Below are 27,972 nucleotides of genomic sequence, written 5' to 3'. Positions count from 1 at the left end.
CTCCTAGTATGTGACAGTGAGGTATTTATTGATCTAATACCATCTTAAGGATGCTATCATTCTTTGCTATAAATGTAACACAACAAAGAAAATATGGGAAGTTAAATGTTGGATCAAGATATTACAGGATACCAACAGCAAGACACAAAAAAGCACTATAGCCTTCACACTGACAGCAATGTTAAAAATTTTACACCCAACAGACTTCTGCATTAAGTAGGTAAAACATACCAAAAGGCTCCAACAACTTTTAGAAGTTGTCCTCTGGCAAGCCCTGTCTCTTCGGTGTGTGCATTGGACCGAGCCAATCCTGCTGCTATAGGAAGCAAATTATTTAGAATCACTTTACAAACTTCTTGATCTCGACGGTACAAAGAACACACAGTACTGTGAAAGAAAGAAAGAAAAAATATCTTGAAACACTAAACAGACCCAAAATCCTTTAGCTGTTGAACTAATATAGCTACAATATATGATGAATAGTTTCTCTCTTACGAAAGAGGCCTAAGAAGCGTAAGAATATCATCTTCAGGCAAGAGGTGTTCTTCAACAGGGAGCTCCTTCAAAAGGACCAAGTACTGAGGAAAAAAAAAAGAAGAACCAAAATAATACTTATGAAAATAAGTAGACAAAACCTATCAAATATTTTCAGTAACTCTTAGGTGAAATCATGCAGCGAGGATACCTATTGTCAGCTCTTACATCTTACATGCTGACCATCTTTTCATGCAAAGGCTGTCACACAATAATATGGGTCAGGAAATTTTCAGTTTTGGCAGTCAAAAGTATTTCCTTTGTATACCAAAAGACCTATTCTACTACAGACACCATTTCCAGCTATTTAACAAATTATTAGTGATAAAGGCAAGTAGATTTACTTCTCAACTCTATTTTCTGGCTTACAAATTCTTATTGCTTTTTCCCTGACCACAGTACAGTTCAAAACATTAAAAGCAGCCGTTTTAATGTCTCCTCATGTGACCGATGACAAGAGAAAGACAGAAATATACAATTGACAAGAATATATAAATTCAAAACCAGAAGAAATACAGGTGGGTCTGCTAAAAAAAACGCTCACACTCACCATGTGCAGATGCAATGGCTTAGCACTATCAAAGACGCTGCGATCAGTGAGCATTAACAGCTTTCTCCGTATATCAGAGGCTCGGAAGCTCAGTGTCTGAATTTGGACATTAGTTACGCAAATACATAAGAACCGCAGAATTTCAAGGAGAAGTAAATCCTGCTTTGTCAACTGTTCTTCAGCTAGTGGGCTCAAAGCACCTGAAAATAAGATCTTCACGTGAGAAATGCTTCTCCAAGAACAATACAGAAGTTGATAATCATAGAATCATACAGCGGTGTGGGTTGGAAGGGACCTTAAAGATGATCCAGTTCCAACCTCCCAGTTAAGTCCTTACAAAACTAATTTATGTTCTCTGAACAGAGAGAGTACTAGCAATCTTTAATTTGTTATTAAGCAGTTACTGCACCAGTAACAGATTTGGAAGTGTTTCGCACTTCTACAAAGGTCCCTTCTAAACTGGAGGCTTTGAATTTTATGTGCCCATACATATGGCTGATTTCTCCATCCAGGCTACAAAGAACTCAGTGGAACCACCTGCAGCTGTGTTCTTTTCTGTCGTTAACTGTACCCTAGGATATATTTTAAACTGAGGATTCAAAGCTTACTAAACATTGAAATTATGACAATTACTACTATGTTAATATGCTCACTGAAATTTCAATTATACGCTAAACAGAATAGTCACAAATGCTATTTTCCTGTCACATTTAGAACTCCTGTGATCTTCTGCAATTGCAAACTTTATTTACTAAAGTTATTTATCAGATGGTGGGAGAATACACTTCTAAAGGCACTTCTTCATCATGACAGGGAAAACAGACCAGCTGCTGTTTGTGTTGTTAATGTAATGCCCGATTCCTTCTCGTTGAACAATAAACAGAAGACAGTCCTGATTGAAAACTAAGATGCACACTATTTTATAAATAAGAATTTAAAACAAAAAAATTAATTTTATGAATTAAAATTGATTTTATGATTTCAATTAAAATTCAATTAGTTTTAATTGCTTAATTTATTAATTCATAAATTTAATTTAAGCAATTAAAACTAAAGAGAACATCAGTACATGAAGCTCCTAACAAGAACACACAGACAGATTCATGCTTTTGTTCCTCTGCAGGTCCAGAGAGATAAGAAAACTGATCTTGCCAAGAATTATCAGGAATTATTATTACTGTTCCCTGATCGGTAAAAGGAGTAAAGTTAAATAGGACTACTTTTAAGAAAATTAAGCACAGTGTAATGACAGAGACAGGTATCCTACAGACACACTTTCCATTCTCTTTGCCAAAATTTCTGCCTAACTTTGAACAAATTAGCTAACTTCTCTGCTTGCATTTTGCATTTATAAAATAAAAAATAAACTTCTCCTTTCCAAATGAGCTAGAACACTTCATTAATATCTTTAAAATACTAATGAGTTACAAAAGAATTATTATTTTTATTATCATCATCATCAAAGTCCCTTGTTAAATCATTATACACTTCAACTATTAACAATGCAGCACAATTTTGTAGCTCATTGTCATTCAAGCAAAGAGCATCCTGTAAAAATAAGCTTTTGCACATAGTTTTGGACACAGAGAAGACTTACCTGTTACATTTTGCATCTCACCAGATTCATTTGTATCACTGATGTCAGTCACCGAATGATCATCAAATAGATCATCAGATACCTGGTTATCTACTTCCATTATACTCTCCTCAGGATCATCCCCCATTAGATCCCCTTCTCCCAGTTCACTTGGTTTTCCAGGAACTGCCATCTGACAAAAAACACCACACCCTTTTAAAGGTGGTTTTTAAGGACAGGAGAAACACCACAGGCATAACACAAGGAAAGACACTCCAATTTCCCAGTGAACTAGAATGGGTGAAGACAATAAGGGCTACACTGAATTGACAAATGTCATCCTCTGTGATAAACCTGTCTTCTATCCATGTGAATTGTTTGATTAGAACTATTCTCGTCAGGACACAAGCTTCCTAAGACAGATACTAGTCTTTGTGATTTACATGTTGCCAAGACATTGTCAGTATCTGAAAAAGAATTCTCTCTACAAGACTTACAAATTTCTCACTACACTTCATAATTACAGAGAAATGAAAGGAAGGCATAGATTACATGTTTGAGGGCACACCAATTACTCCTTTCCGTACCAGATGACAAGTTAACAGAAGGTAAGACTCTCAGCTTCTCCTCAGCTGAAAAAACACAGGATTTTTCCTTCCTAGACCAGATTACAGGACAATGTGCCAAAAAGAGTTTTTAAGGGCTGTGCTAAACACACTATTACTATTCTCAGTGAGAAAAGAGAGTCATTTATAGTTAGGAGATTTAATATATATAACAAACACCTTCTAAGTGTTTTAAGGCACATAAATCCATCAAACTACAAAATAAAAAGAAGCTTTTCACACTTTACAAGTGCATTAAAGACAAATGTCAGTGTTACAGAAATTCTTGTTGTGGTATAAAATCTGTATATATTTCTACCTCAACACAGTGTTAAAAAAATTTCCAAAAATAACATAATTTGTTTTTTAATGTGAGGTGGCATGCTAACCATGATCAAGTGTTTTCCATCTGCTCTCATCTTTCCCTTACACCTGTGTTCAAATGCTAAACAGAAATGTTTCCAGTTAGGAATTCTCTATAAAACACAATGTATTTTGATTTTTTTTTTCAGTAATAAGCATCTCATTTGGCTTGACTCCAAATTATTATACTGTGTAAACAATCCCCTCACAGAAGACCACCACATTTAGAAACAGACAGAATGTACTTACCAGACTTTTGCAAATATCCACGAGATCATTCATAAATTTTGAACTTAATAAACGCAGGAATATACTAGAAAGCATCTTATTAGCACTGTTCTGTAAGAAAGCAAGACGTACAGATAGTTTAATTCATTTTTTTTCAGGTATCGTATGTATGACATTCAACTTTGTAATCTCATTACTGAAGAAAGAAATATAAATTCATTTATAAACCTTACCTTGGTACAATTGCATAAACATTTCGTACACTGCATTATCAAAGTCCTCAGTGAGTTGATGTGGGCATCTTCATTTAGTTTGTTTTTAGACTGAGCAATGCTTTCTCCAGCATAATGAATGAGAGACTAGTAAAAATACAACAGTTAAAATACCTCAGTTCAATTCCTTTTATACATTGGCACATATACAGCGCACACACATAGAGGCAAAAGGACAGGATTCTCATTCACAGTCATTTATACATTCTTACTCATACACATACTTATAATGTGCATCAATGAGTCTGGATTACTTTTTTTCTTTCTTGGATTTTTGTTTCACTCATTCTGTTCCAGAACTGATAAAATATGGCCTAGGCCTGCCTGAAACATTGGTATTTTCACCACAAAATAAAAATACAGCATGTGTCCATAATATGTAAATTTTGGGTTTCCTCGTTTAAGCAAGAAACCACCTCAGATAGTAGTAGTAATAATACTAGTAGCTGTCTTCATACCTGCTTAAAGGATCTTAACAAATTCCTGCATAAAAGACCTAAATATGAAAGGCCTTGTTGTCCTCTTAGTAGCTTTTTGTCCACATGTCCATGATTATTTTACTCTTCTAAGAAGGGTGACTCAGAAACGTATCAATATTTAGAATATTTTCCACTGTAAAATTGATGCATTGCTGTACTGACAGAATTTCAGTGACTCAGCCGCAGTAACATACTTAAATCTCTCTCAACTGTCTTTTTTTAAGCAGGAACCAGTGGAAACATTCATTTTCCAAGAATGTGTCAACATGAACAGAATTTTTTAAAGTACTGTGTATTTAATGGTTTATTTCACTTTTAACAGCTCCCAAAAACACAGTTGCTTACCTTGGCCTTCTGGAACAACTCAGACTTACAGGCATCCTCTTCTTTAAGTATACCAGTGTAGCAATAGCAACCAAGAACACCAATCAAGAGAGTGACACATCGGACGAGGTGTTCTGCAGCAACAAACTTAGACTAAATAAAAAACAGAGTATTTAATGATTTACCAGTTTACTTGATGATAAACCAGTGGTTTATTATTAAACTTTTTTTAAAAAAATACAGAATTCTTTAGTTTCTTTAAAACACTTTAATACATAAAGTCACCAAAATTAACAAAGATTTGCATCCTAGTGTTTTGCACTGCAGTTGCCTCAACACACTAACATGTCCTTTTGGCTCTCCATGTTATAATATTCTCTGTATGGCCCATGGCCTTACATTGCCTTCCTTCACAACACTTTGCACACACTTCCATTTCTATACAGCTTCCACATACTTATGAAAACTATAGATAATTTACCAATCATGTAAAGAAATACAGATTTTCCTATTTCATTTTTTTGGATATAGTTTTTTAAATACTTATGGTTCATTGTTAGCAGCAAAAGGAATGAAAATCTAAACACTTTGCCTTGAAAATATATTGCTTGGGAGCACAAATATAAGGATGTAATGGTAATTTCTAACTTACCTTAGGACTATAGCTGCTTAAAAGCTTTTCTGACATTGATAAAAGACAATTCTCCAGTGTTTCCCTAAGATTTTGGTTGATGGCAAGTCTTGAACCAGTCACATTTTTATCTGCAACATTTACTGCAATGTCAGTGAAAATATCCATTTCATCAAATGTTGTTTGCAGATACAGCTCTTCAACTTCAGAAAAACTGTTTTCTTCTTTCCCCTGCAAATGTTGCACACTTGAAGAAGAGACATAAGTTTTACTTTAGCAGCCAGTATACAAGTCTTTAAAACTATCACTTCAATGCAAAAAATAAACAGAAGCAAACCACAATTCAACCCTTTTGCGTCTTCCTGGTTGATCTTCAGTTTCTGAGGTGACTTTCATAGAATTGCAGAATGATTTTCAGAAGGAACCTGAAAGATCACATAGTTTCAACTCTCCTGCCATGGGCAGGAACACCTTCCACTATATCAGGCTGCTCAAAGCCTCATCCAACCTGACCTTGAACACCTTTGAGGATGGGGCATCAATGACTTCTCTGGATAACCTGTTCCAGTGCCTCGCCACGCTCAAAGTAAAAAATTTCTTCCAAATATCTAGTCTAAATCTACTCTCTTGCAGCTTAACACCATTACCCCTCATCATATCACTACACCCACTACTAAAAAGCCCCTCCCCAGCTTTCCTGTAGGTCCCCATTAAGTCCTGGAAGGCTGCTAGAAGGTGTCCCCACAGCCTTCTCTTCTCTAGGCTGACCAACTCCAACTCTCCCAGCCTTTCCTTGTATGAGAGGTGTTCCAGCTCTCTCATCATCTTTACGGCCATCCTCCGGACCCGTTCCAACAGTTCTATACCCTTCTTCTGTTGCAGATTCCAGAAACGGTCACAGGACTCTAGGCGGGGTCTCACGAGAGCAGAGTAGAGGGGGAAAACTGCCTCCCTTGACCTGCCAGCCATGTTTCTTTTGATGCAGCCCAAGATATGATTTGCCTTCTGAGCTGCAAAACATACTGCTGGGTCACGTTAAGCTACTCATACACCAGCACTCCCATGTCCTTCTCTTCAGAGCTACTCTGAATTCACCCTCCACCAGCCTGTGTTTGTGCTTGGGCTTGTTCCAACCCAAGTGCAATGTGGAATGGATACTATCATTTTAACTCTGAAAAATGAAGCCTGCACATGTATCATACGTTCTCTGTAGATCATACAGCAGCATCTGTTTTGTGTTAAGATGGCTGACCTCAACCTATTTGATACAATTACAGCAGATATGACACGATGCCCAAGGAAGTTGTGGACGCCCCATCCCTGGAAGTGTTCAAGGCCACATTGAATGGGGCCTTAAGCAGCCAGGTCTGGTGGGAGGTGTCCCTGCCCATGGCAGGGGAGTTGGAACTGGATGATCTTTAAGGTCCCTTCCAACCAGAACCATTTTATGATTCTATGATTAAGAGGACACTGGACATCATCCAAGAGCTTGAACATATGCATCAGTGAAAGATGCAGGAGACCTTCATAGACTGACCTGGACTCCAGCAATGTGTGGCTGGGGCGACAACTATACCTGGAGTGGCATGAGGACATATGGACAGGAAGCATTTAGCCAACTTTCTACTTGGCATCTATCTTCAAGAGAACTCTTAAGACATATGCTTCCTTTAGAATGGAAGGTAATGTTAAAAAGCATGAATACTTATCTGTACAAAGTTACAAATCATTCAAAAAATATAATTGGATTGAGTTACAAAATACCTAATGTACTTAAGGATAAAGAGCTGCATATTTAGCTGTACTGCTGAAGAGAGATGATACACACATTCCTTTTAAGGTATTTTCTTTTAGTACCTGAAGCTTTGACTCTGCCAGCAAGAGATTATTTTAAAATCCGCTTAAAACATCATAACAAATTGCAAACGCTTTATTATTTTTACAAGGTCTAAAACATGTACTGAAAGATACGAAAAAGCTTGAGGAATTATGCATTTCATTATCTCTGCTTGCTACAACAAAAAATATAAGAAGCTTAAGTGTCTATAAGGTTTGATTTAAAAACATACCATTTAGCATCATTTTGGAAAAAAATCATGGCAGCTCTATTGTTCTTCATTGTAAGGCTCACAAGAATGTTTTGTACAATAAGATGTGGAAAATCACTGCAAAAAAAGAGAATTGTTTTGTATTTTCTTGCAGTCAAGCGAGTTCTCGGGATTCCTGAAGTGCACTCAAACATTAACGGGTAATACAAAGAAGCTTAGGTTTTCACTTAAGATTTCTAACAGATAGTTCGTATTTCTGCTCTGCTATGGACAGATTACTAAACTATGTCCACAGAAAGACTTCCACAGTAAGCTTAAAATCCCTATAAACTCTACCAAAGCATTAACATAATACAATTCTGCAAATTTGCTTTTCCCTGTGCAATTTTCTGTGTTGTAGGGTGAGCTTACATGCAAAATTATGCCAAAAAGACCTTACCTGCAGAGCACAGGAGGTAACTCTGCACATTCTTCCATTTCTTCCTCCAAACAGCAGGATAGTATCCATTTCATTATTGTTTCCTTTAACAGAGAATTCAGATTTCTTTCACAATTATTTTGTTCCATTCCTACATCCAAATTTTCTGGCACTGAATAGGTGGACATCACTAATGATAAACAACATACTGCAGAACTGTAACAAAAATGGAACACAAGGCATTTGTGAGAAACAACATGGTGCTTGAAGATCAGCACCCTGAAATCAAAGTCAGTATTTCTGCATGCTCAAGGACAATCAAGTACATAAGCTACTGGAAAATTCCTTTATTAGAATCTCGGCATTTTCAAGAGCCACATTTTGGCTATTACAGACTTCCTGTCTACTTTAAAGACTGTTTCAGAATACTCATGTCAGAATCAAAATATATTTAAAAGAAAACATACATTTTAACTTAAAAAAAACCCCACTTCTTTCAGTCAGACTTAACATTTTTAGTCCATTTTTTTACCTTGAAGGCTTGCATGCTGGTCCTGAAAATATCTTCCAGAGATCTTTATCAGTTACAACAAGGTTTCCTTGAATCATAGCTCCAAGTAGCCCAAAGCTTTCCACTTCAGTTTGCTGGAAACTTATGCTACGAATGGTAAGAGACCAAATCTTTGCCCAGGTTTTCTGGAGCTCCAGCCTTTGTGCATTTTTCACATCAGTTTTCTGGGTTTGACACAAAGCTACCTCTGTAAGACACTTCAGCACATACGGGGTCCTTTCTCCGCGGCGCTGCTGAGGCAGTAACTGGTGAAGTACATTGAGTAAGGGAAGTAGCTCACTGTTAGGAAGACTCATGGGATACTTTGATATTAATCGAGCTGTAATCTGTAACCTTGAAAACACAAAGCGAAGCGATTTAATGTCAAACATACATAAATTTGCACCTTAAAAAGTAAATGAACAAAGTGTTCTCTGATTTATATCTTCCATTACTGAACTGATTTGTTTACTATCTAAGGTTGAAGATTCAGTATTTCTACTGTTTTCACTTGTGAAGTGTGCTTGTCTAGCCTCACTATCACTAATAATTTCTTACAAGCTGACCTCACTGATCTCTAAGTTCTTGCAAGCTAACCTCACTGATTTCTGTCCGCAAGGGAAAAAAATTTTAAGCAGGAAAACTATTTTTCTCCTTCTGGAGTAGTCTGTTACACACTCTGACCCAGGGAGTGACCTCAAGGGAGAAATTACAAAAATAGGAAACATAACAACATCTCTGCACATAACAAAAATAAAATTTATCGAATGAACAAGATGTTAAGCTGGAAACGGTAAGTTGGAAGGGTTTTGCTCACAGCAATGGTTGCAACTCTACTCACATTAGTAAATCATGGTACTCACAGTATTGCTTGGAGATTGCCACCTCTGCACAGAATCGCACGTTAACTTGTCAATTGAACCCTAAATAGCCACCTTGCCTCAATGCTGCGAGTAATAAATATATATACACACACACACACAAAGCTGCCACCCCAGCTCAGGACCCAATTCACAAGCTGCTACTCTGTTCTGCTATTTTGTACAGCAGTTTCCAAGAAAACCCAGGAAGACAGAGAGGAAGAGTAGCAGCAAAAAACACCTAGTGTAATGTATTTCAGCTAACAAGCCAACATCCTTGGGCTTAGGACTACAATTGGTAAGTTCTAGAAGAGTCTACCTGCAGTCTTTTAATGACCTGACTCCTTGCTAAACTCTCTGTTACAAAGTCCTCCTCCTGTAGCAGTAAGTGGAAGAAGACATGTAGATGTACCTCATGTCAAATAAAATACCTCTCAACCAAGGTCCAGGCTATGATCCAGGTCTCGCATTTCAACAGTTTTCAGGCCAGGTATTATGGAAAACTGAGTGAACTAGTCCAAAATGGCCAAACTGTTGATGGTTGCTGTTCAATGACACAGACAGCTTAAGACAGCAGCAAATCGCACATTAATTTGTGACACTGGAACCAGTTGCCCAGGGACGTTGTGGCTGCCCCATCCCTGGTCTGCTGGAAGGTGTCCCTGCCCATGGCACAGGGTTGGAACTGGATGATCTTTAAGGTCCTTTTCAACCCAAACTGTTCTATGATTCTATAACTGCCTAAAACTCATAAGCTGGGTCATACACACAATGCTTGCATATAGACTGGTAATATCTAGCGCAAAAGACAGTTAAAAGTTCAGAGGAAGTAATATACTACAACACAGTTTACCAGACCTCATTCGTTAGTTCTCAGGAGACCAAAGATATACAGTTTTTAAAGCAAGAGTGCCAAGAACGCTACTCACTACTTCCCGAATGCTCTAAGAATCTAAGCCTAGTGCTTAGATATATAATTACAGGATGTGCAAATACCTAATTTGGAAGCACAACATATTCAGGAGAACACTTTAATATAAAAAGATGTCTGCAGTGACATTTGTTTCATGTAAAGATGTTATTACCAAGGTATGACATCAAAATCCTTCTGGGATCTTTGCAGGTTGTCGCGAATTACTTCCCAGCCTAGTTCAATCCTCCTGCGCTTGCTTGGTCCTGCTTCGTCACTGGACTCTCTTTGTGAAATGGCATACGATTGGGTAATTTCCAGAACTTTGGTATCCTCTGCAAAAACCTTTTATAATAAGAAGTTAAAAAGTATGCAAATTAAAAAAAGCAGCCTTTAAAGGAAAACTGAAATGACAGACTAAACTAGTTCATTTTTATACTATGTATAAAGCCTCTTAACAGGCAACCAGAATTAGTATTTGTTATTCTTTACTACAAAAGAATGTCTGCTTATAGTCTAAGAAGTAACACTAACAAAACCCAGTATAATTTAGGAGTCCACAAAGTTCTGAACTGCACAAAAATTATCAACTAAACACAACAGAACTTAGACAAAACCTACTAATACTTCAGTAAATTATTTGGAGGAAATGCTAAAACCATGTTGTTTTAAAAAACAAAACATACAACACAGTAAATATATAGTCATCTGTATATTCAAAGCAAAATGTTACCTGATGACAAATATCAGCCATTAACTCAATCAAATTTTCCTTTACAGCAATATTACGTGAGCCTGAAGAATACCTTCCTCTACTACCAATGAGGTTTATTTCGTTCACCAGCAGATCATATAGGTTATGTAAGATACTTCGCCACTTTGTTGAGTCATATGCACCTGTACATGCAAAACCAATTGAAAGATAACATGTACCACCTACTTCAAACAGCATATAAACCTACCTAGACAATGCAATATGCAGCCAGAATCAGAGTAAAGCTTAACAAATGCAGGCCTGCAAATCAAGTCTTATGATGGAGAATGAAAAAAAGTAAAAGAAATTAAGAATTTAATCCACGTATACAAGTAATTAAGGTAGCTACAAAGTTTCTACTAATTCTTTATCTAACTAAAGACTACAATGAAACGGATACATTTGGACTAATTATAAAACCTTTTGCCAGTTGCGGATAAAGTAAAAGAAAAAAAAAAGTTTAAAAAATTATGCTATAACTGAAACAGGCCACAACAGACAAATACAATTACTGAGTGATGTTCTCTGACCAGTTTTATACAGTAAGTCAGATTTAGACCGTAGTAGTTAATTGTGGGCTTAAATAAACCTGGTAAGATAGCAATACATATGGCAATCTAAACTATTATTTCCCTTCCCCAAACACTTTGAGTTTTGATTAAGTAATTAAAATCACATTTGATTAAACAAAAAAATCATTCTTTACAGGCCTTAATACAGTTAATATTGCCTTAGTGCATATTATTTGAAAACTTATTTTCACTTTCATTTAATATTAACCTATAGCATAAAACTACTTACAAGGAATCATCACTCCCATTAACATTTCCAAGACTCAGTATCAAAATTCAGAAAGTTGGCACAATAATTCAAACAATCACATACAGTGAGAGAAAAAAAAAAAAAAAGCAGGGAGCTTCTTATTGTACCTTTGTCCTGAGTTTTTGCACCCTTTGGGTGATGAATATGAACTTGGAGACGAAATAACTCAATTATTGATTCCTTCAGGGAATCCTTTGGTCTATACTGAGTGCATATATAAAGCATTGTAGGCAAAATTTCTTCCCCTGCTTTACAAATCCGTATGCGACAGTTGACAGCAAACTTATTGCAAAAGATACTCATTGCTCCAACAATATGATCCAGGCCTGCAGTATTCTTCTCCTGCCTGCAAGATAAACCAAACCATCAAACTGCCAGAAGAAATAATTTTATTTCTTGCCACAGGAATTGTTTAAATGCAAATACTAGCAAGTAACAATACTCAGAATATTATTTGCCTAACAAAGGCAAAAGTTATTAGTATTTTAATGACCGTATTAAATAGATGTTAAAAGACAGAACAAAACATCTCTAAAGAAATATTACTTGCTATTACTCAAGTCGAATGCCAAATACTTAAAATTAGTTATTCTTTAAAAGTAGGTATTAGCATAGAAAAGGAGTATTTGCAACATACCTTGCGCACTGCATTGCTTTTGAAAAGAAGATGAGCATATCAGAACTCAACTTATCGGTCTGGAAGCAGTACCCTCGTGTAAGTGTGTGAATTATCCTTGCCACCAAGACTCTATTAATCTTTCCAGAAGGTTTGAGGTATAATTGGCCATACAGGATCAGCAACTCTACGAACATATTAAAAAAAAGTATATATGGTATAGTGTGTATACATGTCGTAAATATGCAAATGTATGTATAAACACATATATTACAGAGGATTACATAAAAAATGCTTGAAGCAAAATATTGCATTGAACAGACAGAAACCACCACTCTGAATTCAGCTGCATGTTTATTCACAAAAGTAAACTGGGAAAAAAGAAATAAAATGTGGTCTTGTCTATACTGGAAGTAAAGTCACATTCATTCTGAGCAGGGATACAACCTGCTTTGTGTTACGCTGAGCAAAGCAGCCACGGTCACAAAATCAACTTTCACAACTACTTCTACATTCAGCCTCTACTCTGTACTGATTGCTCAGCACGGTGGGCTCCATGTGTCGCAGAATACACAATAAAATACTCAGAAAACAACTTACAGCCACTTGTACGTGAACAAAGAACTTGGTGCAGCAGGAACAGGTAAACTGAGCAGAACAGTAGTAACTGAGGGTCCCCATATTTCCATTACATGCAGTTCAGCTACTTCACCCCAGCCCACAGATCAACACATCCCCGGCTTTGCAATCATTTACAAGTTCTCGTAAAGAAAGGCCCCTTCCTCAGATTTTTGCTTTCTTATCTCAAAGCCCATTTAGGAATCATCACACTGTCCTTTCATCAGCATCATGCAAATCATGGTAGCACATTACTGAGCCAACCATCACCATGAGTCTAACATAACACATACAAAAGCCTGGCTGCCGTTTCATTTATGCCACCCACAAGTGACACGACACTATCCCTCAGAACACCAATGGACAACATCCACTGCAAAGAACTGCAGTGGGAAACAACACTGATTCAGTCCTGTGATCTTGGCAGCAGCTCTTCTGGGACAATACTTCGAATGAATGGACATCCACCTCTCAGGGCTCCCTTTCTCTAAGGAAAATATATATAGGTGGGTGTATATATATGTAGGTAGAATGATCTTTTGAGAATTCCAGCCACTATTCCTGCACAATCAGTCATTTTTTAAGAGCATGGTCTAGTATTTTTCAGTATTTTCGTGACGGAACTGGTATTCCTAGCACCTCCCTAGAGCTGCATGTTCCTCAGCCTCTGTCAAGCCTCATCTAAGTGAACTATAAGTCCTGTCTACAAAGCCTCATGATCCTCTCAAACACAGCTTTCATGCTGTTTTCCATCTCCTCCTCCATTCAGCCCTGCAAGTTGCAGCATCCTTTCTGGGATGCCTGCAACAACATGGGGACCAGAGTGAGCGTGAAGAGGTAGGGGAAAGCAGCTGCTGTGGCATTCTCCTCTGAAGTCAGTCTGTTGGTCATTGAATATACGTGATAATGCACAATAATTCTGTTGTTTACTTACTGCCATCTTTCTCACAGTTCTTAGGGTATCAAGGACACAGCTTTCAGTAGGTGGCAGTAATACTGGGATAGATCCAGTTCTGCCTTAATTCATAGGCAAGCGAAATCAAGGTCTCAAAACCCTAAGATTTGCTAAACAGGTGGCACAGCAAATAGAGCAACTGGACATTTAGATTAAGGAAGACACGGTGTAATTTGTCAGGCAGCAACAGTGGAAAGAGGCCTTCTTGACAGTATCATTTCCTTGTGTTTTGGTGGCTGGTGTTTAATGGAAGGTGGATCGAGCATCTTCTCCTGCTTTCAGTGCCTGAGGCAGGTACTGGATGAGGTCTTTTGAGCACTAACGGACTATTTAATCCATTTTTGCTGTGAATGTGCTCTGAACAAAGGAACTACTTTCCTAGATGAAGGAACAGTTTAGGCTTGCATCCTATGGAGATCACACACTGCCCACATCAGTAAGTAGCTACCTGGAATTTCTGCTGATGCAAAAGTTTACTAGTATGTTTTGGATGGCGACTTGGCATGCTATGATCCTTAGAAGCAACAGCATACTAGCAAGAGGAATGGAACACCCTTTTCATCCTCTCTTCCTGGTGAGCCCCTATGTTATAGACTACCAGATGAATAAAAGTGCTTCTCACTTATGAACCATCAGTGCCGTGAAACACAAGTCACTGTTTAACACCACACAGGGTCACGGTAGTGGAATATCCCTGACTGGTAGAGGTTAAAGGAGCAAGACGGCTCCTCCATAGCTGACGCAGGAAAACTGAACATGCAGCCTTGGCACTATGCATATGGGCGTGTGTGGCAAGGGGGTGTCACCACAACTGCCTGCCACCTTACTCAATAACGGACACACTGAATAAATGGCAACCTTTCAACACACTGTCATGGTATAGGTCAGGACAGACTAAATGCACATGTTAATTTGCGTATTTATTGCCTCAGAAACCATTATACAAACAGAACACTACAGGGGTGCAGAAAAATGGTTCTCTCTCTTTCCCCTCTCCTTGCTGACAAGAGCAGTGGTTGTCAGTGGTCAGAAGCAGAAGGGTGTTAAGCATGCAGGTTCTGGCTATGAGGCCGGTCCCAGGCATCCCTGGAGGTCCTCCACAGTCTAAAGGTAGAACCATGCTGACAAACCACCACTCCTCTGCCCCTTCAAGCTGAGTCAGATGAGTTTTATGAGGTGGAGAGCATCTTCCAGATTGCTTTGTGTCTACCAGTCAGTGGAGTGCTCCAAGTTGCTTTTCATAGAATCATAGAATAGTTACTTCCAGTTACTGATACTAGAAGGCCGCTAAAAAGTCTCCTCGGAGCCTTCTCTTCTCCAGGCTGAACAAGACCAACTCTCTCAGCCTGTCCTCATATGGGAGGTGCTCCAGCCCTCTGATCATCTTTGCAGCCCTCCTTTAGACCCGTTCCAACAGCTTCATATCTTTCTTATGCTGAGGATTCCAGAACTAGACACAGTACTCCAGATGAAGTCTCACAAGAGAAGAACAGAGGGGCAGAATCCCCTCCCTCGACCTGCTGGCTACACTTCTTTTGATGCAGCCCAGGATATGGTTGGCCTTCTGGGCTGCGAGTGCACATTGCCGGCTCACGTCAGGCTTCTCATCAACCAGCACCCCCAAGTCCTTGTCTGCAGGGCTGCTCTCAATCACATCATCCCCCATCCTGTACTGAAACCACAGACTGCCCCGACCCAAGTGTAGGACCTTGTACTTGGCCCTGTTGAACCTCATGAGGTTTGCACAGGCCCATTTCTCCAGCTTGTCCAGGTCCCTCTGGATGACATCCTGTCCTTCTGGTGTGGCAACTGCACCACTCAGCTTGGTGTCATCTGCAAACTACCTGAGGGTGCACTCGATCTCGCTGTCTATACCACTGATGAAGACGTTAAACAGCACTCGTCTCAGTATGGACCCGAGGGACACCACTTGTCATGGATCTCCATCCGGACATCGAGCTGTTGACCACTACTCTCTGAATACAACCATGCAACCAATTTCTTATCCACTGAACAGTCCACCCATCAAATCTGTATCTCTCCAATTTAGAGAGAAGGATGTTGTCGGGGACCACGTCAAAGGCTTCACAGAAGTCCAGGCAGATCCCATCCATTGGTTTTCCCATGTTCACTGCTGTGGTTACTCCATCATAGAAAGCCACTTTTCACTGAATGATGTAGCGAGTCACTGGACCATTTAAGCAGGCTCAGCCATGAGATGAGACCAGCTAGTGTTGCTAGATCACTCATTCTTGTGTAAGTTTGATTCTGCTATTTCTGCCAATGATGTCATTTCTTTCCCTGAAACACCCACCTAACTGTGCTTTATCTGACATAAAGTTACATCCCTAATACCTGCACAGCAGCATACCAAACACCAAACTGCGGGCTCTCCAGCATTCTTCTCACTATTCAAGATCAGTAGGCCATGACACTCTGTGCCCCTTCCTCTGCATCTCCCTAATACTCATTCATTTAATAGTACATAGTGGTAGGTTACTTACATCATAAATTATATCATTTGTGAACATCTCCAAACTCGAGGCTTCAAGATAATAGAAGATATATTATATATAGTCAATCCCATATTCATCTGTCCATAATTCCATCATTTTATTTTTGAAGTAAGATCCATAACCAGATGCAGTTATTGCTGATGTACTGTATCTTCACAAAATTTCTTTTTCAAGACCCACTACAGTGCTTTTAGCAATGGCAGAAACTGGACAAGCCTCCAGGTGGCTCACAGCCATTTCTTTAAAATAGCTAGGACATACTGATTCTCCCATACTAGGCCTGTCCAATGCAGTCTACTTACTCCACGTTTCCCATCTGGTAATCTAAATGACAACTTTCACGCATCAATACCTTTTGTGGTTTAGCTTTTCTTGCTAATGAACAAATTTCAAACACCTTTATTACTTGTAGAATAGCATCTTTAGACAAAGCACTCCTTGGTTGCTTGCTCAGAGACAGATGGAATCTCACCTTAGATATTTCATGAGTACATTAGCTTACAAGTAAGTCCACTCTGCATTCCCAGTCCAGGACTCTTTTGATTGCAGTAACTTGAATAGTTCAATCTGATTGACAGTTGTTGATTTGTTCTTTGGTGGCTTTTCCTTTGGGGATGCAGCTAATGACATGGCATACCCATACAGTGAGGGTAAATCCTGTGTGATCAGGATGTCTATCCAAACAGGTAAGCCCTGCGTGATCTTTTCCCACAAGATGTCTATCCAAACAGGCCTCCCTCTTCTCTGCCAATTCCTGTTTCTACTGTGTAAGCCAGTCCTGAAGAGTCAGGTAAAACGCGCACCATTTCCTCTGTAATGCTGCATCAATGGCCACTCTCATGGCTTGGACTTTTGCATACTGACTTGGCCAGTCTTCATCTTCATCAACTGCTATCACCTGTTGGTCAGCATTCAAAATGATAGCTTTCCATCTTCACCAAAAGTCAACAATTGGGCAAGAATTGCTAGTGAATGGGGCATATTTCTAATTTTTTGAAAGCCTGTCATATGCCAGGGTTTCTTGAGCATTTGGTAATACTTTGGGTGACACCCTAAAAGTCATGATGTTTGGACATCAACTCGTCCAGTAAGCTTGTGCATCTCTGTTTCCCCTTGTGAGTCCATTTATTCCAGATCACACTTCTCGTGTGGAAATTAGAAGGCTTTTCTCCTTTCAACAAACACTGAAGTACCAGCAAGTGAGAAGCCAAAAGTATTTCCAATTCTACTGCCACTACTTCAAATGCTGCCCTGATTCACCCGTAGATGGCCAATATTTCTTCTTCTGATAGGGTATAGTTGGTAGCCTACAGTCAGATTCTGTTACTGTTGCTTAGGTTGTCCCTCAGACCACTTCCCTCGTGATTTGGTAGAGTGAGCAGACTGTATCCAGGGATGTGCATTTGCCAAAGTCTCATCATCCCAGGAAAAACTTGTGCTTCCTTTTTATTGATCAGTGGTGCCATTGCTGCAACACTGTAAATTACATCAGTAGGAATGCAGCAGCACTCATCTCGTCATGTGACACCAGGAAAATATTTCACCTTATCTCTTTTGAGCATGAATCTTGCATTTAGTAGAATTCTAATTCTCTCTCTGTTTTTGTTATGCACCTCATGGGCAGTGTTTCCCTAAATGACAATGTCATCAACATCCTATAAGTGTTCTGGGGCACTGCCCTCTTCCAAAACCTTTTGTACAAGTCCATGACAGATAGGCTATGCTTCTATCCTTGTGGCAGAAGGTTCTAGGCATATTATACTCACCTCCAGGTAAAGACAAATTGTGGTTTACACTCAGGGGCCAGGGAACTGGAAAAAATTGCATCAGCTCTGTCAGTGGTCATATACTGGCTAGCATCTCTCCTTCGAGTTCCTAGTGTAGTTCTAGTGTACCTGGAACTGCAGCGTTCAGGGTTCATCTTAGATCACTGAAATATCAATTATCTCTAATTAATCTCCAGTCCCCTTTAGATTTTCACATGAGCCTGACAGAATCGTCAAACAGCGAATGGATTTGAGCAACTACTATTAAATTTCCAGTCCTTTCGTAAGACCATGTACAGGGCTGAGTACGTTTTGATTGCTCCAACGCTGTCGCCACTGCACTGAGTTGCAAGCAGCACCAACTTGGGAGCTGGTCTCTTCTCCCAAGTGACAGAGGACAGGACAAGGGGGAATGGCCTGAAGCTCCACCAGGGGAGGTTCAAGCTGGATATCAGAAAAAAATTCTTCACGGAAAGTCATCGGGCACTGGCAGAGGCTGCCCAGGGAGGTGGTCGAGCCGCCTTCCCTGGAGGTGTTTAAGGAACGGGTGGATGAAGTGCTTAGGGACATGGTTTAAGGGAGTGTTAGGAATGGTTGGACTCGATGATCCAGTGGGTCCTTTCCAACCTGGTGATTCTATGATTCTATGAACTGAGATGAAGTCTGTCGCAGGCCTGACTTGTCCTCCTTCTGAGAGTCAACCAGTTGAGCAAAGAGGTGTCCTCATTCATTGCTACCATGGCATTACTACAGTTGCAACACCAAATGTCCACTGATGTCCTCATAGGTCCCTAAAATATAGATTCATTAAAAGGCAGTGCCCAAGGTGCAAGAGCCACATGGCCCCATGACCAATCCACAGGGTTTACAGTTTCCTTTAGTAAGACTGAGTTCAGCTTCTACTACACACAGCTTCCACTGGCCTCACGTGACTCCTCTGATAATGCTGTCAGTATATACCGATACAGCTCCTTATAATTTTTAAGAGTACAACTATCAGCATCCAGAAGCTCAGATCTTCCAGTAGATAAGAGCACGTCAGGAAGTCGGTATCTGTTTCTCAAATCTAACTGAATACAGGCAACAGCTGGAATCCATGTTCTTACTTTCAAGTCCTACAGCAGAATAATGACTCAATAATTTTTTCTCCATTGTACTCCAAGAATTATAAACAAGCGTTAAGGTGGAATTATCAAAAAAGGCTATGATAACCTTCACAAAGCTCCAATATACTTCCTTTAATAAAACCAAGTTGTTTCATTTAATGGATTGAAGTCTGACTTCCTCTAGATTTACGGCCTTTGGTCCTGCTTCACTTCAGTAATTAAATTCCACTGTGCTCCTTATGATCTAATGTCAAAATTTCTTCTGTCACATTTCCAGTTTTCATCCGTAGAAAAAAAGACTCAGCTAGCTTCCATGTTCCTAATCTGCCTAACCACCACACAGCAACTCCCACAGTCTCCTCACACAACCTGTATATACCCTTCCAGAGACATCCAGTCTATTTCCCTTCTCTGCCTTTTTCAATATCTTCAACATCCCTGGCTTCTTTTCTCATTCCCTACCTACCCACCCATCCAGTTCTTCTTCAGATGCCATTCCTGTTATTGCTTTGAACTCCAGCTTCCAGTCTCCCTATCTGATTGGTCCCTGCCATCACACTTTGCTCCAACCTGCACGCTGATAGCCCTTTTATCTTCCACTCTCCTCACTGGCTCCTAGTCTCAGGCAGCTTTCCTATATAGTTCCAGCTTCCCCTTCAATCCTCAATTTCCAGTTCTATCTCCAGGGCCAAATGGGACTTATTTCTTTAACTTCTGAAATCTCACACTCAGGCTCTCTAATTATTCAACCACATTTCCCATCATGAATGGTTCCATTTTAGTCACTCTGCTTTGCCAGCCTTCAGCAGGTTTTTTTTGCCTCATGTTTCACTCCCAGTAAAACTCAAACTTTCTCTGTTTTATTTTATATGCAATACGTGCCTTTAACAACAGTGACTCCATGTTTTTTTAGGACCTTCATAAGCCAACAAAACCCAGATAATAAAGTTTAACAGTAATACATTAACTATATCAAAACTGTACCAGCCAATACTTCATAATTTGCAAACAATTGCACACTGTCACCGGTTTTACTGAGGCTGTTTCCAGCAAATAGATTCCATGGATTTATACACGGTAAGCCCTATCAGACCATGCATACATAACCTGACTGCATAGAAGTAGATATGTTTCAGTAAGCAATAGACAAACAGCATAAAGAAAGAAAAAAATCAATTCCTAGTGTCTGCTGCTTCTTTATTTCAACTGTAATCCTTCAAGACTGCTACTGTTTTACTCCATGCCTTGTGTAGTATTTCACACAACAGGGCATCAAACAAATTAAAATGCACCTAAAAATGCTTCGGTAACAGGAAAAGACATTTGTGAACAGAGTTATAAATGTTACCTGACCATTGCTTCTGGGATATCTCACACCAGTATTTCCTTACTGAAAGGATATCTTTTAGCAGTATACTACTACAGTCAGATCCATAAGCAGCACAACTTGCTTGGTCTCTTATAATTTCCATTACGTAAATCAGAAGTTCCTGACATTTCAGTCTGGGTCCTCCTACATGAAGAAACAACATGAGACTGTAATTAACCCAAAGTGTGAAAAATAAATTTGGAATCATTTGTAAACATTTACTTAAAAACAAACCAAAACCCTACAGTTCAGAAACAGTTCTGTTAGAAATCGTCTGTTCCTAAGGAACTACTTAAGAGAGGATTTATCAGTTATATATACACGAAATAATTAGATAAAAAAGCACTGTGGACATTAACAGGGTCATAGAAGGAGCACAAAGCACTGATCCACATGAAGACATGTAAGTTGAAAACACCTGGAAGTGAGCAAGATGAACCCTACCCTCGCAACTTAATTCAGAGTAAAAATTCAAACTTGAATGCAAAGCACCAAAACAAAGCAATAATTCTATAGGAATATTACTGACTTTTATTAGCACATCTGATGAAATATTTGACCAAACTTCCAACTTCTTGCATCTTTTTCTGTCTCATAGTTTGGGTTGAAGCAGATGCATTTGGTTTTGTCAGCTGCAAGTTTTTCATTTCTTTCTGGAAATATTTCTGCAAGACACTACAAAAATAAAGAAGTATTAAACAAGGAGCTGCACATTTATGACTAAAGCAAAATAGGTAAATGTTGTTTTAGCCTAAAATGTCAGTTCTTGTTCTTCTCATATTTCTAATTATCAAAGACTAAAAATGCTGTAATATATTACAGTCTAAGCATGATAGAAATAATTCACAAAAGGAGCTACTAGTTTCAAAGATAATCCAGAAGCAACTTTAACAGGCATCAAGCTTTCCTTTAAACTTTGCATTGCCAAGCATGCAATTTATAATTAGGAAAAAAACCCAATGCTATGTCTTTTTATTTATACCGCAACATTACACAACAAAACAAAAAGAATTATTCTTCATTGTTTTTATTGGGGAAAACCTTTAAGTCCTATTTCTCAATCACTGAAAATAAGCATATAAATTAGATTTTAGATCTCAGAATAGATTAAACTTTTCACTGGCTTTGTCATTTTAGTTTGTGGCCTGTTATTTGTACTCAGTTTAGAGTCTCTATTTTCGCACTCCTGCTAAGCTATAATTGGCCATCTCAAAACTGACATATAAAAATCTATCAAATACTTTCTACAATATTTTTGGTACTGCTATGACACAAGAACTATTCCAATGCTGTCCAATTAAAAAACCATAACTGAAGGCTGACCAGGCATCAGCCTGTGAAAACTAATACCTCAGATACACTTTTAACATGAAATTTAACACTGCTCCCAGCTGTTTTAAGAAGTCATCACACTCATGCTTAGTCCAATCCTGTAATACATCTAAGCACATTTTATCAAAGATGGGCCTCTACAGCAGTTTCTTCTCTGCACAATTCACAGTCCTTCTACTGTTTTTTGAAGAACTTATTATCACAAAAAATTCCAATGAGCTATCTATAACCTACATATGACTATACACTGAAAATCAGATTCAGAAGGTAATTATCAACAAGAGAAAGTAACTATTATTTCTGCAAGGAAGAACTGACAGTTAATGATCTGTTTCCCAGAAGTTATTTGTATTCATTCATATTCAGCTGGCTGTCAACCAACACCCCCACGTCCTTCTCCGACAGGCAGCTCTCCAGCCACTCTTCCCCAAGCCTGTAGCGCTGCACAGGGGTGTTGTGTCCCATGTGCAGGATTTTGCACTTGGCCTTGTTGAACCTGACCCTGTTGGTCTCAGCCCATCGGTCCAGCCTCTTCAGTTCCCTCTCTGTAGAGCCTCCCTCAAGAAGATCAACATTTCCTCCCAGCTTAAGTGTCATCTGTGAACTTACTAAGGGTACAACCCCCTCATCCAAATCATTGATAAATATATTGGACAGAACTGAGCCCTGGAGACACAACTTGTGACCAGCCCCCGACTGGATTTAACTCCTTTTACCACCACTCTTTGGGCCTGGCCATCCAGTCAGTTTTTTACCCAGGAGAGGGTATGCCTGTCCAGGCCAGAGGCAGCCAGTTTCTCAAGCAGAATACTGTGAGAAAAGGTGCCAAAGGCTTTACTAAAGTCTAGGTGTATTATATCCACAACCTTTCCATTATCCATTAAGCAGGTAACCTTGTCATAGAAGGAGATCAGGTTTGTTTGGCGGGATCAAAGAAAGAAAAACAATAGAACTACCTAAATACAGCATCCCAGTTGACTTGTTTTCCTTGTTTAGAATCAGAATTCCGGTCCAGCTGGAGAATGGTTTCAGGATCACGGAGAAGTCGCTTGAAATTTTCAATTTCCTTCTGGAAATGTATTTCAAGCAAAAGAATTAATGATTCCATTAGTTGATAATTGAAGCACACACAGCAAAAGAAAACTTGTTACCCTTCGCTCCAAAGCTTTCTCATTTTCAAGGCGACGACAACAAACAAGCAGATCATGTAATGCAAGACTCATGGTTCAGTATAAAAGAAGGGTCATTTGTACCTGCAAACACAAGAAAAGGATAAAACTAGTTATTTTATTTAAGATAGAACCAAGTCAACCAGTCCAAGACTGCAGCAAGGTCTCATATCAAGAATGTAGTCAGTTCCAAATTGATAGCTGCAGACAGTAATGGCAGAGACCCTCTTCATGCAACTCTGACTTGCTCCTTTTTTGTAAGTGATAACTACCTTAAAGGAGAAGGGACAGGACAAGGGGGAAGGGCCTCAAGCTCCACCAGGGGAGGTTCAGGCTGGATATTAGAAAAAAAAAATTCACAGAAAGGGTCATTGGGCACTGGCAGAGGCTTCCCAAGAAGGTGGTTGAGTTACCATCCCTGGAAGTATTTAAAAGATGGGTGGATGAGATGCTCAGGGGCGCAGTTCAGTGGTTGATAGGAATGGTTGGACTCAATGATCTGAGAGATCTTTTCCAATCTAGTGATTCTGTGAGCAGATTAGAGTTAGCCAGACAACACTAGGCAAAATTATAATAAGATGAAAATAACACAGAGCCAAACACACCCAAGCAAACACAAACTTTCAGAGCTAGCGGTTAACAGCAGCTCTCTTAACCTGATCCTGCCAGAAGGTAGCACTTTGTAAACTCTCTTCCTCTCTCATATCCTACATTTTGATAGATACGCACTATCACATTGACATATCCCTCTGGTCTCAACATGTCAAAGGATGGATGTTCAAGTATCAATAATAAGAGGCAACAACTTTTTCCTTCTGTGACCACTTAAAATTATGCCTCATCATCCTTCAGCAGATGTTGGAATTAGCTAGATGTGGCATTTCTGGTTTACGTGAACTTACAGTGATGCAGATCCCAACAATGACAACGTATACAACTTCCACGTTTCTCCTTTTACCACACTAAAGCAGCCCCAAGAAAAAAAAATCTCCACCTGAGAAAGATAGGACGAGATGGAAGTCACTGCCAGATATGCTGTTGAGGCTGCAATAAGCAACTGAGAATGAGTGTTCATGATGCAAAGTGCTATATCTCGAGCACTTAAGTGCTAAATATCCATTTAGACAAGTAAAATTTCCCACACCTACTGTCTTAGAGCATATTTATTGCCTTTGCCTTCAATCAAGATCAGGCTGTGACTAAGTACGATCAGAGATGTGGTGACTGATTAGTTGTGTACAAAAAGGAAAATGTCATGTAAATGTGAAGGTTGGCTGTGCAGTACAATTCAGCTCACTGATGTGGTTAAGTGTTCTTCTGCTCACTTCCTGCTTCTGCTGAAAGTGAAACAGAAAGGAAGAAGCAACTTTTTAAACATGAATGGCTTCTAAAATGCTGACGGGCTGTAAAATGGTTGGCTGAGAACTGTGGCAAGATGATATGTTGTAGGGACTGGTTATCAAGGAGGAAGAAGTCACAGGATCATAGAATGGCTTAGGTTGGAAGGGACCTTTAAGGATCATCTAGTTTCAACTTCCCTGCCATGGGCAAGAACACCTTCCACTGGATCAGGTTGCTCAAAGCCTCATCCAACCTGTCCTCGAACACCTCCAAGTACTGGGCATCCATCATTTCTCTGCACAACCTGCTCCAGTGCCTCATCACCCTCACAGTCAAAAATTTCTTCCTAATATCAAATCTGAATCTCCCTTCTTTCAACTTAAAAATTAACCCTCATCCTATCCCTACACTCCCTGATAAAGAGCTGCTCCTCAGCTTTCCTGTAGGCCCCCTTTTAAGTACTTAAGGCTGCTAGAAGGTCTTCTGGAAGCCTCTCTTCTCTAGGCTAAACAAGCCCAATGCTCTCAGCCTCTTCTCACAGGGCAGGCGCTCCAGCTCTCTGATCACCTTTGTGGCTCTCCTCTGGACTTGCTCTAAGAGATCCATGTTCTTCCTGTGCTGAGGGCTCCAGAACTGGACACAGTACTCCAGGTGAGGTCTCACAAGAGCAGAGTAAAGAGGCAGAATTGCCTCCCTCGACCTGTTGGTCACTTATTTTGATGCAGCCCAGGATACAGTTGGCTTTTTGGGATTCAAGCACACATTGCTGGATACTGCTGAGCTCCTCATCCACCAGGATTCTCAAGTCCTTCTCTTCAGGGCTGCTCTTAACCCATTCTCCATCCAACCTGTCTTTGTGCTTGGGATTGCTCCCACCCAAGTGCAGGACCTTGCACTCAGCACAGTTGAACTTCATGAGGTTCGTACAGGCCCACATCTCAAGTCTGCCCAGGTCCTTCTGGATGCCATCCCTTCCCTCCAGTGTGTCAACCGCACCACACAGCTTGGTGTCATCAGCAAACTTGCTGAGAGTACCCTCAGTCCTCTCAGAGCCAGTCCTCTCATTTTGTTTTGACAGGTGTAACAACAACAGTGAAGAAGTTGCAAGACAGAATCCATCTACTATTTTGCTTACTATAGTTCTACAGCTGCCACGTTATTTTATTTAACACAGAAACAAGACAACCAGCCCAAGACTGCGGCAACGCCTCATGTCAAGAATGCAATCTATTCCTCAGGTGACAGCTGCAGACAGTAACAACAGAGTACACAGGGCAAAGTATCATAGAATCTTTTGGGTGGAAAAGACCTTTGAGATTACTGAGTCCAAAAATGCCTGTCCACTACTAAATCATATCCCTGAGCACCTCGTCTTTTAAACACCTCCAGCAGTGGTGACTCAATCACCTCCCTAAGCAGCCTCTGCTGGTGCCTGACAACTCTTTCAGTGAAAAAATTTTTCCTAATATCTCATCTGAACTTCCCCTGGAGCACATAAGGCATCATAGTCTAAAGGAAATTCTTCATTTGACCAACACAGGACAGTTGGCAGAATGCAATACTGACGTGCTGGAGGGAAAAAACACCAACAAAAACCCCAAACCAACCGTTTCAGCTACATTTAGATGTAATACAGGTTGTTTTTCTCTAGCTACAGTATCTAAACAGAACAAACCTTATTTGTACACTAAGAAAAACTCCACATTTATCTAAGATTCTTCTGGAAAATGAAACCGCCTCTAAGTCAGTCTGCATATGACCAACTACGTCTACATGTAGCAAAACTCTTTCAAAGAAGGTAAGGAGCGTACCACAAAACTCAAGCCAACAGCAAAAATCAATTTCAAACTGTTCCCTATTTGTTTACAACTTGATACCCTGCAGTAGCTAATGTGACCAACCTCAGGTGTGAAATCCAACATTTAAATTCATAGAATCCTAAAATGGTTTGTGTTGGCAGGGACCAATAAAAGAAGGCACTGTTACAAAAAGTGGAATATTTTTGCTTTAAGCTAAAGTTTCATCTGAGAAATGGTAATTTTTTTTTGAAAGTTAGACAGAATGTCCCTCTGATAGCATGTTTTCTTTCAAGCAGTGTTTTTCCAGACATTCTTAATTCTTTGAAGATAACAGCATCTTGTGTGAAGTATGATCTGTGCTGAACAAATGTCTCTTCTTCTGAATCACCTGTTTGCAGTGCTTCGCTATCTCAAATGCAAGATCAGGCAGAGCTGGAGCCTGTTCCAAATCAGCAAGATTTTTGACTGTTGTGAAGTTCATAATAATTAGTCCTTGGAAAGTAATAGAACATGCATAAGATCTCTGGAAAAGTTTATACACAAGCATGTAAGTGGGAAATACATTCCATCCCCAGCTCTTGTTTCTCTGTACACGACTGATGGAGATCTCTCCCTCCTGTTGCCAAGGCCTGATAAAGGATGCTTGCTCTCTAAAACTCCAAAAATGAGTCTTAGACAGTTTATTCACCAGCATTTTCAGCATCTGGACCTTAAAGGTCATCCAGCTCCAACCCCCTGCCATGGGCAGGGACACCTCCCACTACACCAGGCACACACCAAGGCAAAACAAACCAGGGAGAGGTGCCTGCGAGTGGCTGCAACAGCGCTGAGGCGGGCGGGCATCCCGACCCCCAGCCCCACGCCACGGCCAATGCCCCTCACCTCACGGGCAGGGGGGCTGAGAATCGAGTTTGCCACCTTCCCGCAAAGACCCGAGCCCAGAGCATGGGAACGAGAAGGGAGAGAGGGAGGAAGAAGGAGAGAGGGAGGAAGAAGGGAGGGAAAAGGAGGAGGAAGGAGAGAGGGAAGAAGAAGGTGGGAGGAGGAAGAAGAGGGGAGGAGGAGGAAGAAGGGGGGAGGAGGAGGAAGAAGGGGGGAGGAGGAGGGAGAAGGGGGGAGGAGGGGATGACAGAAGAGAGGAAAGAAGGAGGGAATGTGGGAGAGAGAAGAATGGGGATAAAAGGGGAGGACAAGCAGAGGAAAACCGAAGTAAAAGACTGAGAAAGGGGAGAGAAGAATGAGAAAGTGGAGGAGAAAGGGCGGAAAAGAGCAGGAAGGGACAAACAGCCGGTCGCGGAGCGGTCCCACCTCCGCTCGGGCCGTGCAGAAGAGGCGCGCACCGCCCTTCTCCCAGCGGCGCAGGGCGCACGTGGGGACTCCAGCCACAACCCGGAAGCGGAGGTACCTCCGCGCATGCGCACAAGGGGCTCTGGACAGAGCCCGGAAGCGGGTACGGCGGCC

General features: G+C 40.1%; 1 protein-coding gene across 1 annotated transcript in view; it reads right to left on the bottom strand.

Moving 5' to 3' along the window:
* The window catches only part of ATM (ATM serine/threonine kinase), a 78,207-nt gene extending 50,261 nt beyond the window's left edge, over nucleotides 1–27,946 (bottom strand). The window contains 20 exon segments of the mRNA XM_054058904.1: nucleotides 232–387; nucleotides 496–578; nucleotides 1,085–1,284; nucleotides 2,682–2,853; nucleotides 3,878–3,967; nucleotides 4,090–4,215; nucleotides 4,953–5,084; nucleotides 5,584–5,809; nucleotides 7,632–7,727; nucleotides 8,050–8,244; nucleotides 8,561–8,932; nucleotides 10,524–10,693; nucleotides 11,082–11,245; nucleotides 12,032–12,270; nucleotides 12,562–12,727; nucleotides 20,850–21,014; nucleotides 21,400–21,545; nucleotides 23,159–23,271; nucleotides 23,354–23,455; nucleotides 27,820–27,946. Coding sequence (XP_053914879.1) covers nucleotides 232–387; nucleotides 496–578; nucleotides 1,085–1,284; nucleotides 2,682–2,853; nucleotides 3,878–3,967; nucleotides 4,090–4,215; nucleotides 4,953–5,084; nucleotides 5,584–5,809; nucleotides 7,632–7,727; nucleotides 8,050–8,244; nucleotides 8,561–8,932; nucleotides 10,524–10,693; nucleotides 11,082–11,245; nucleotides 12,032–12,270; nucleotides 12,562–12,727; nucleotides 20,850–21,014; nucleotides 21,400–21,545; nucleotides 23,159–23,271; nucleotides 23,354–23,425 — 3,083 coding nt within the window. The 5' untranslated portion in view covers nucleotides 23,426–23,455; nucleotides 27,820–27,946.
* Between the last annotated feature and the right edge of the window lie 26 nt (nucleotides 27,947–27,972).

The sequence above is a fragment of the Cuculus canorus genome, chromosome 1 (assembly GCF_017976375.1).
Source record: "Cuculus canorus isolate bCucCan1 chromosome 1, bCucCan1.pri, whole genome shotgun sequence".
Lineage (NCBI taxonomy): Eukaryota > Metazoa > Chordata > Aves > Cuculiformes > Cuculidae > Cuculus > Cuculus canorus.
The sequence above is the reverse complement of the archived record's forward strand: the minus strand, read 5'-3'. Positions and strand labels throughout refer to the sequence as shown.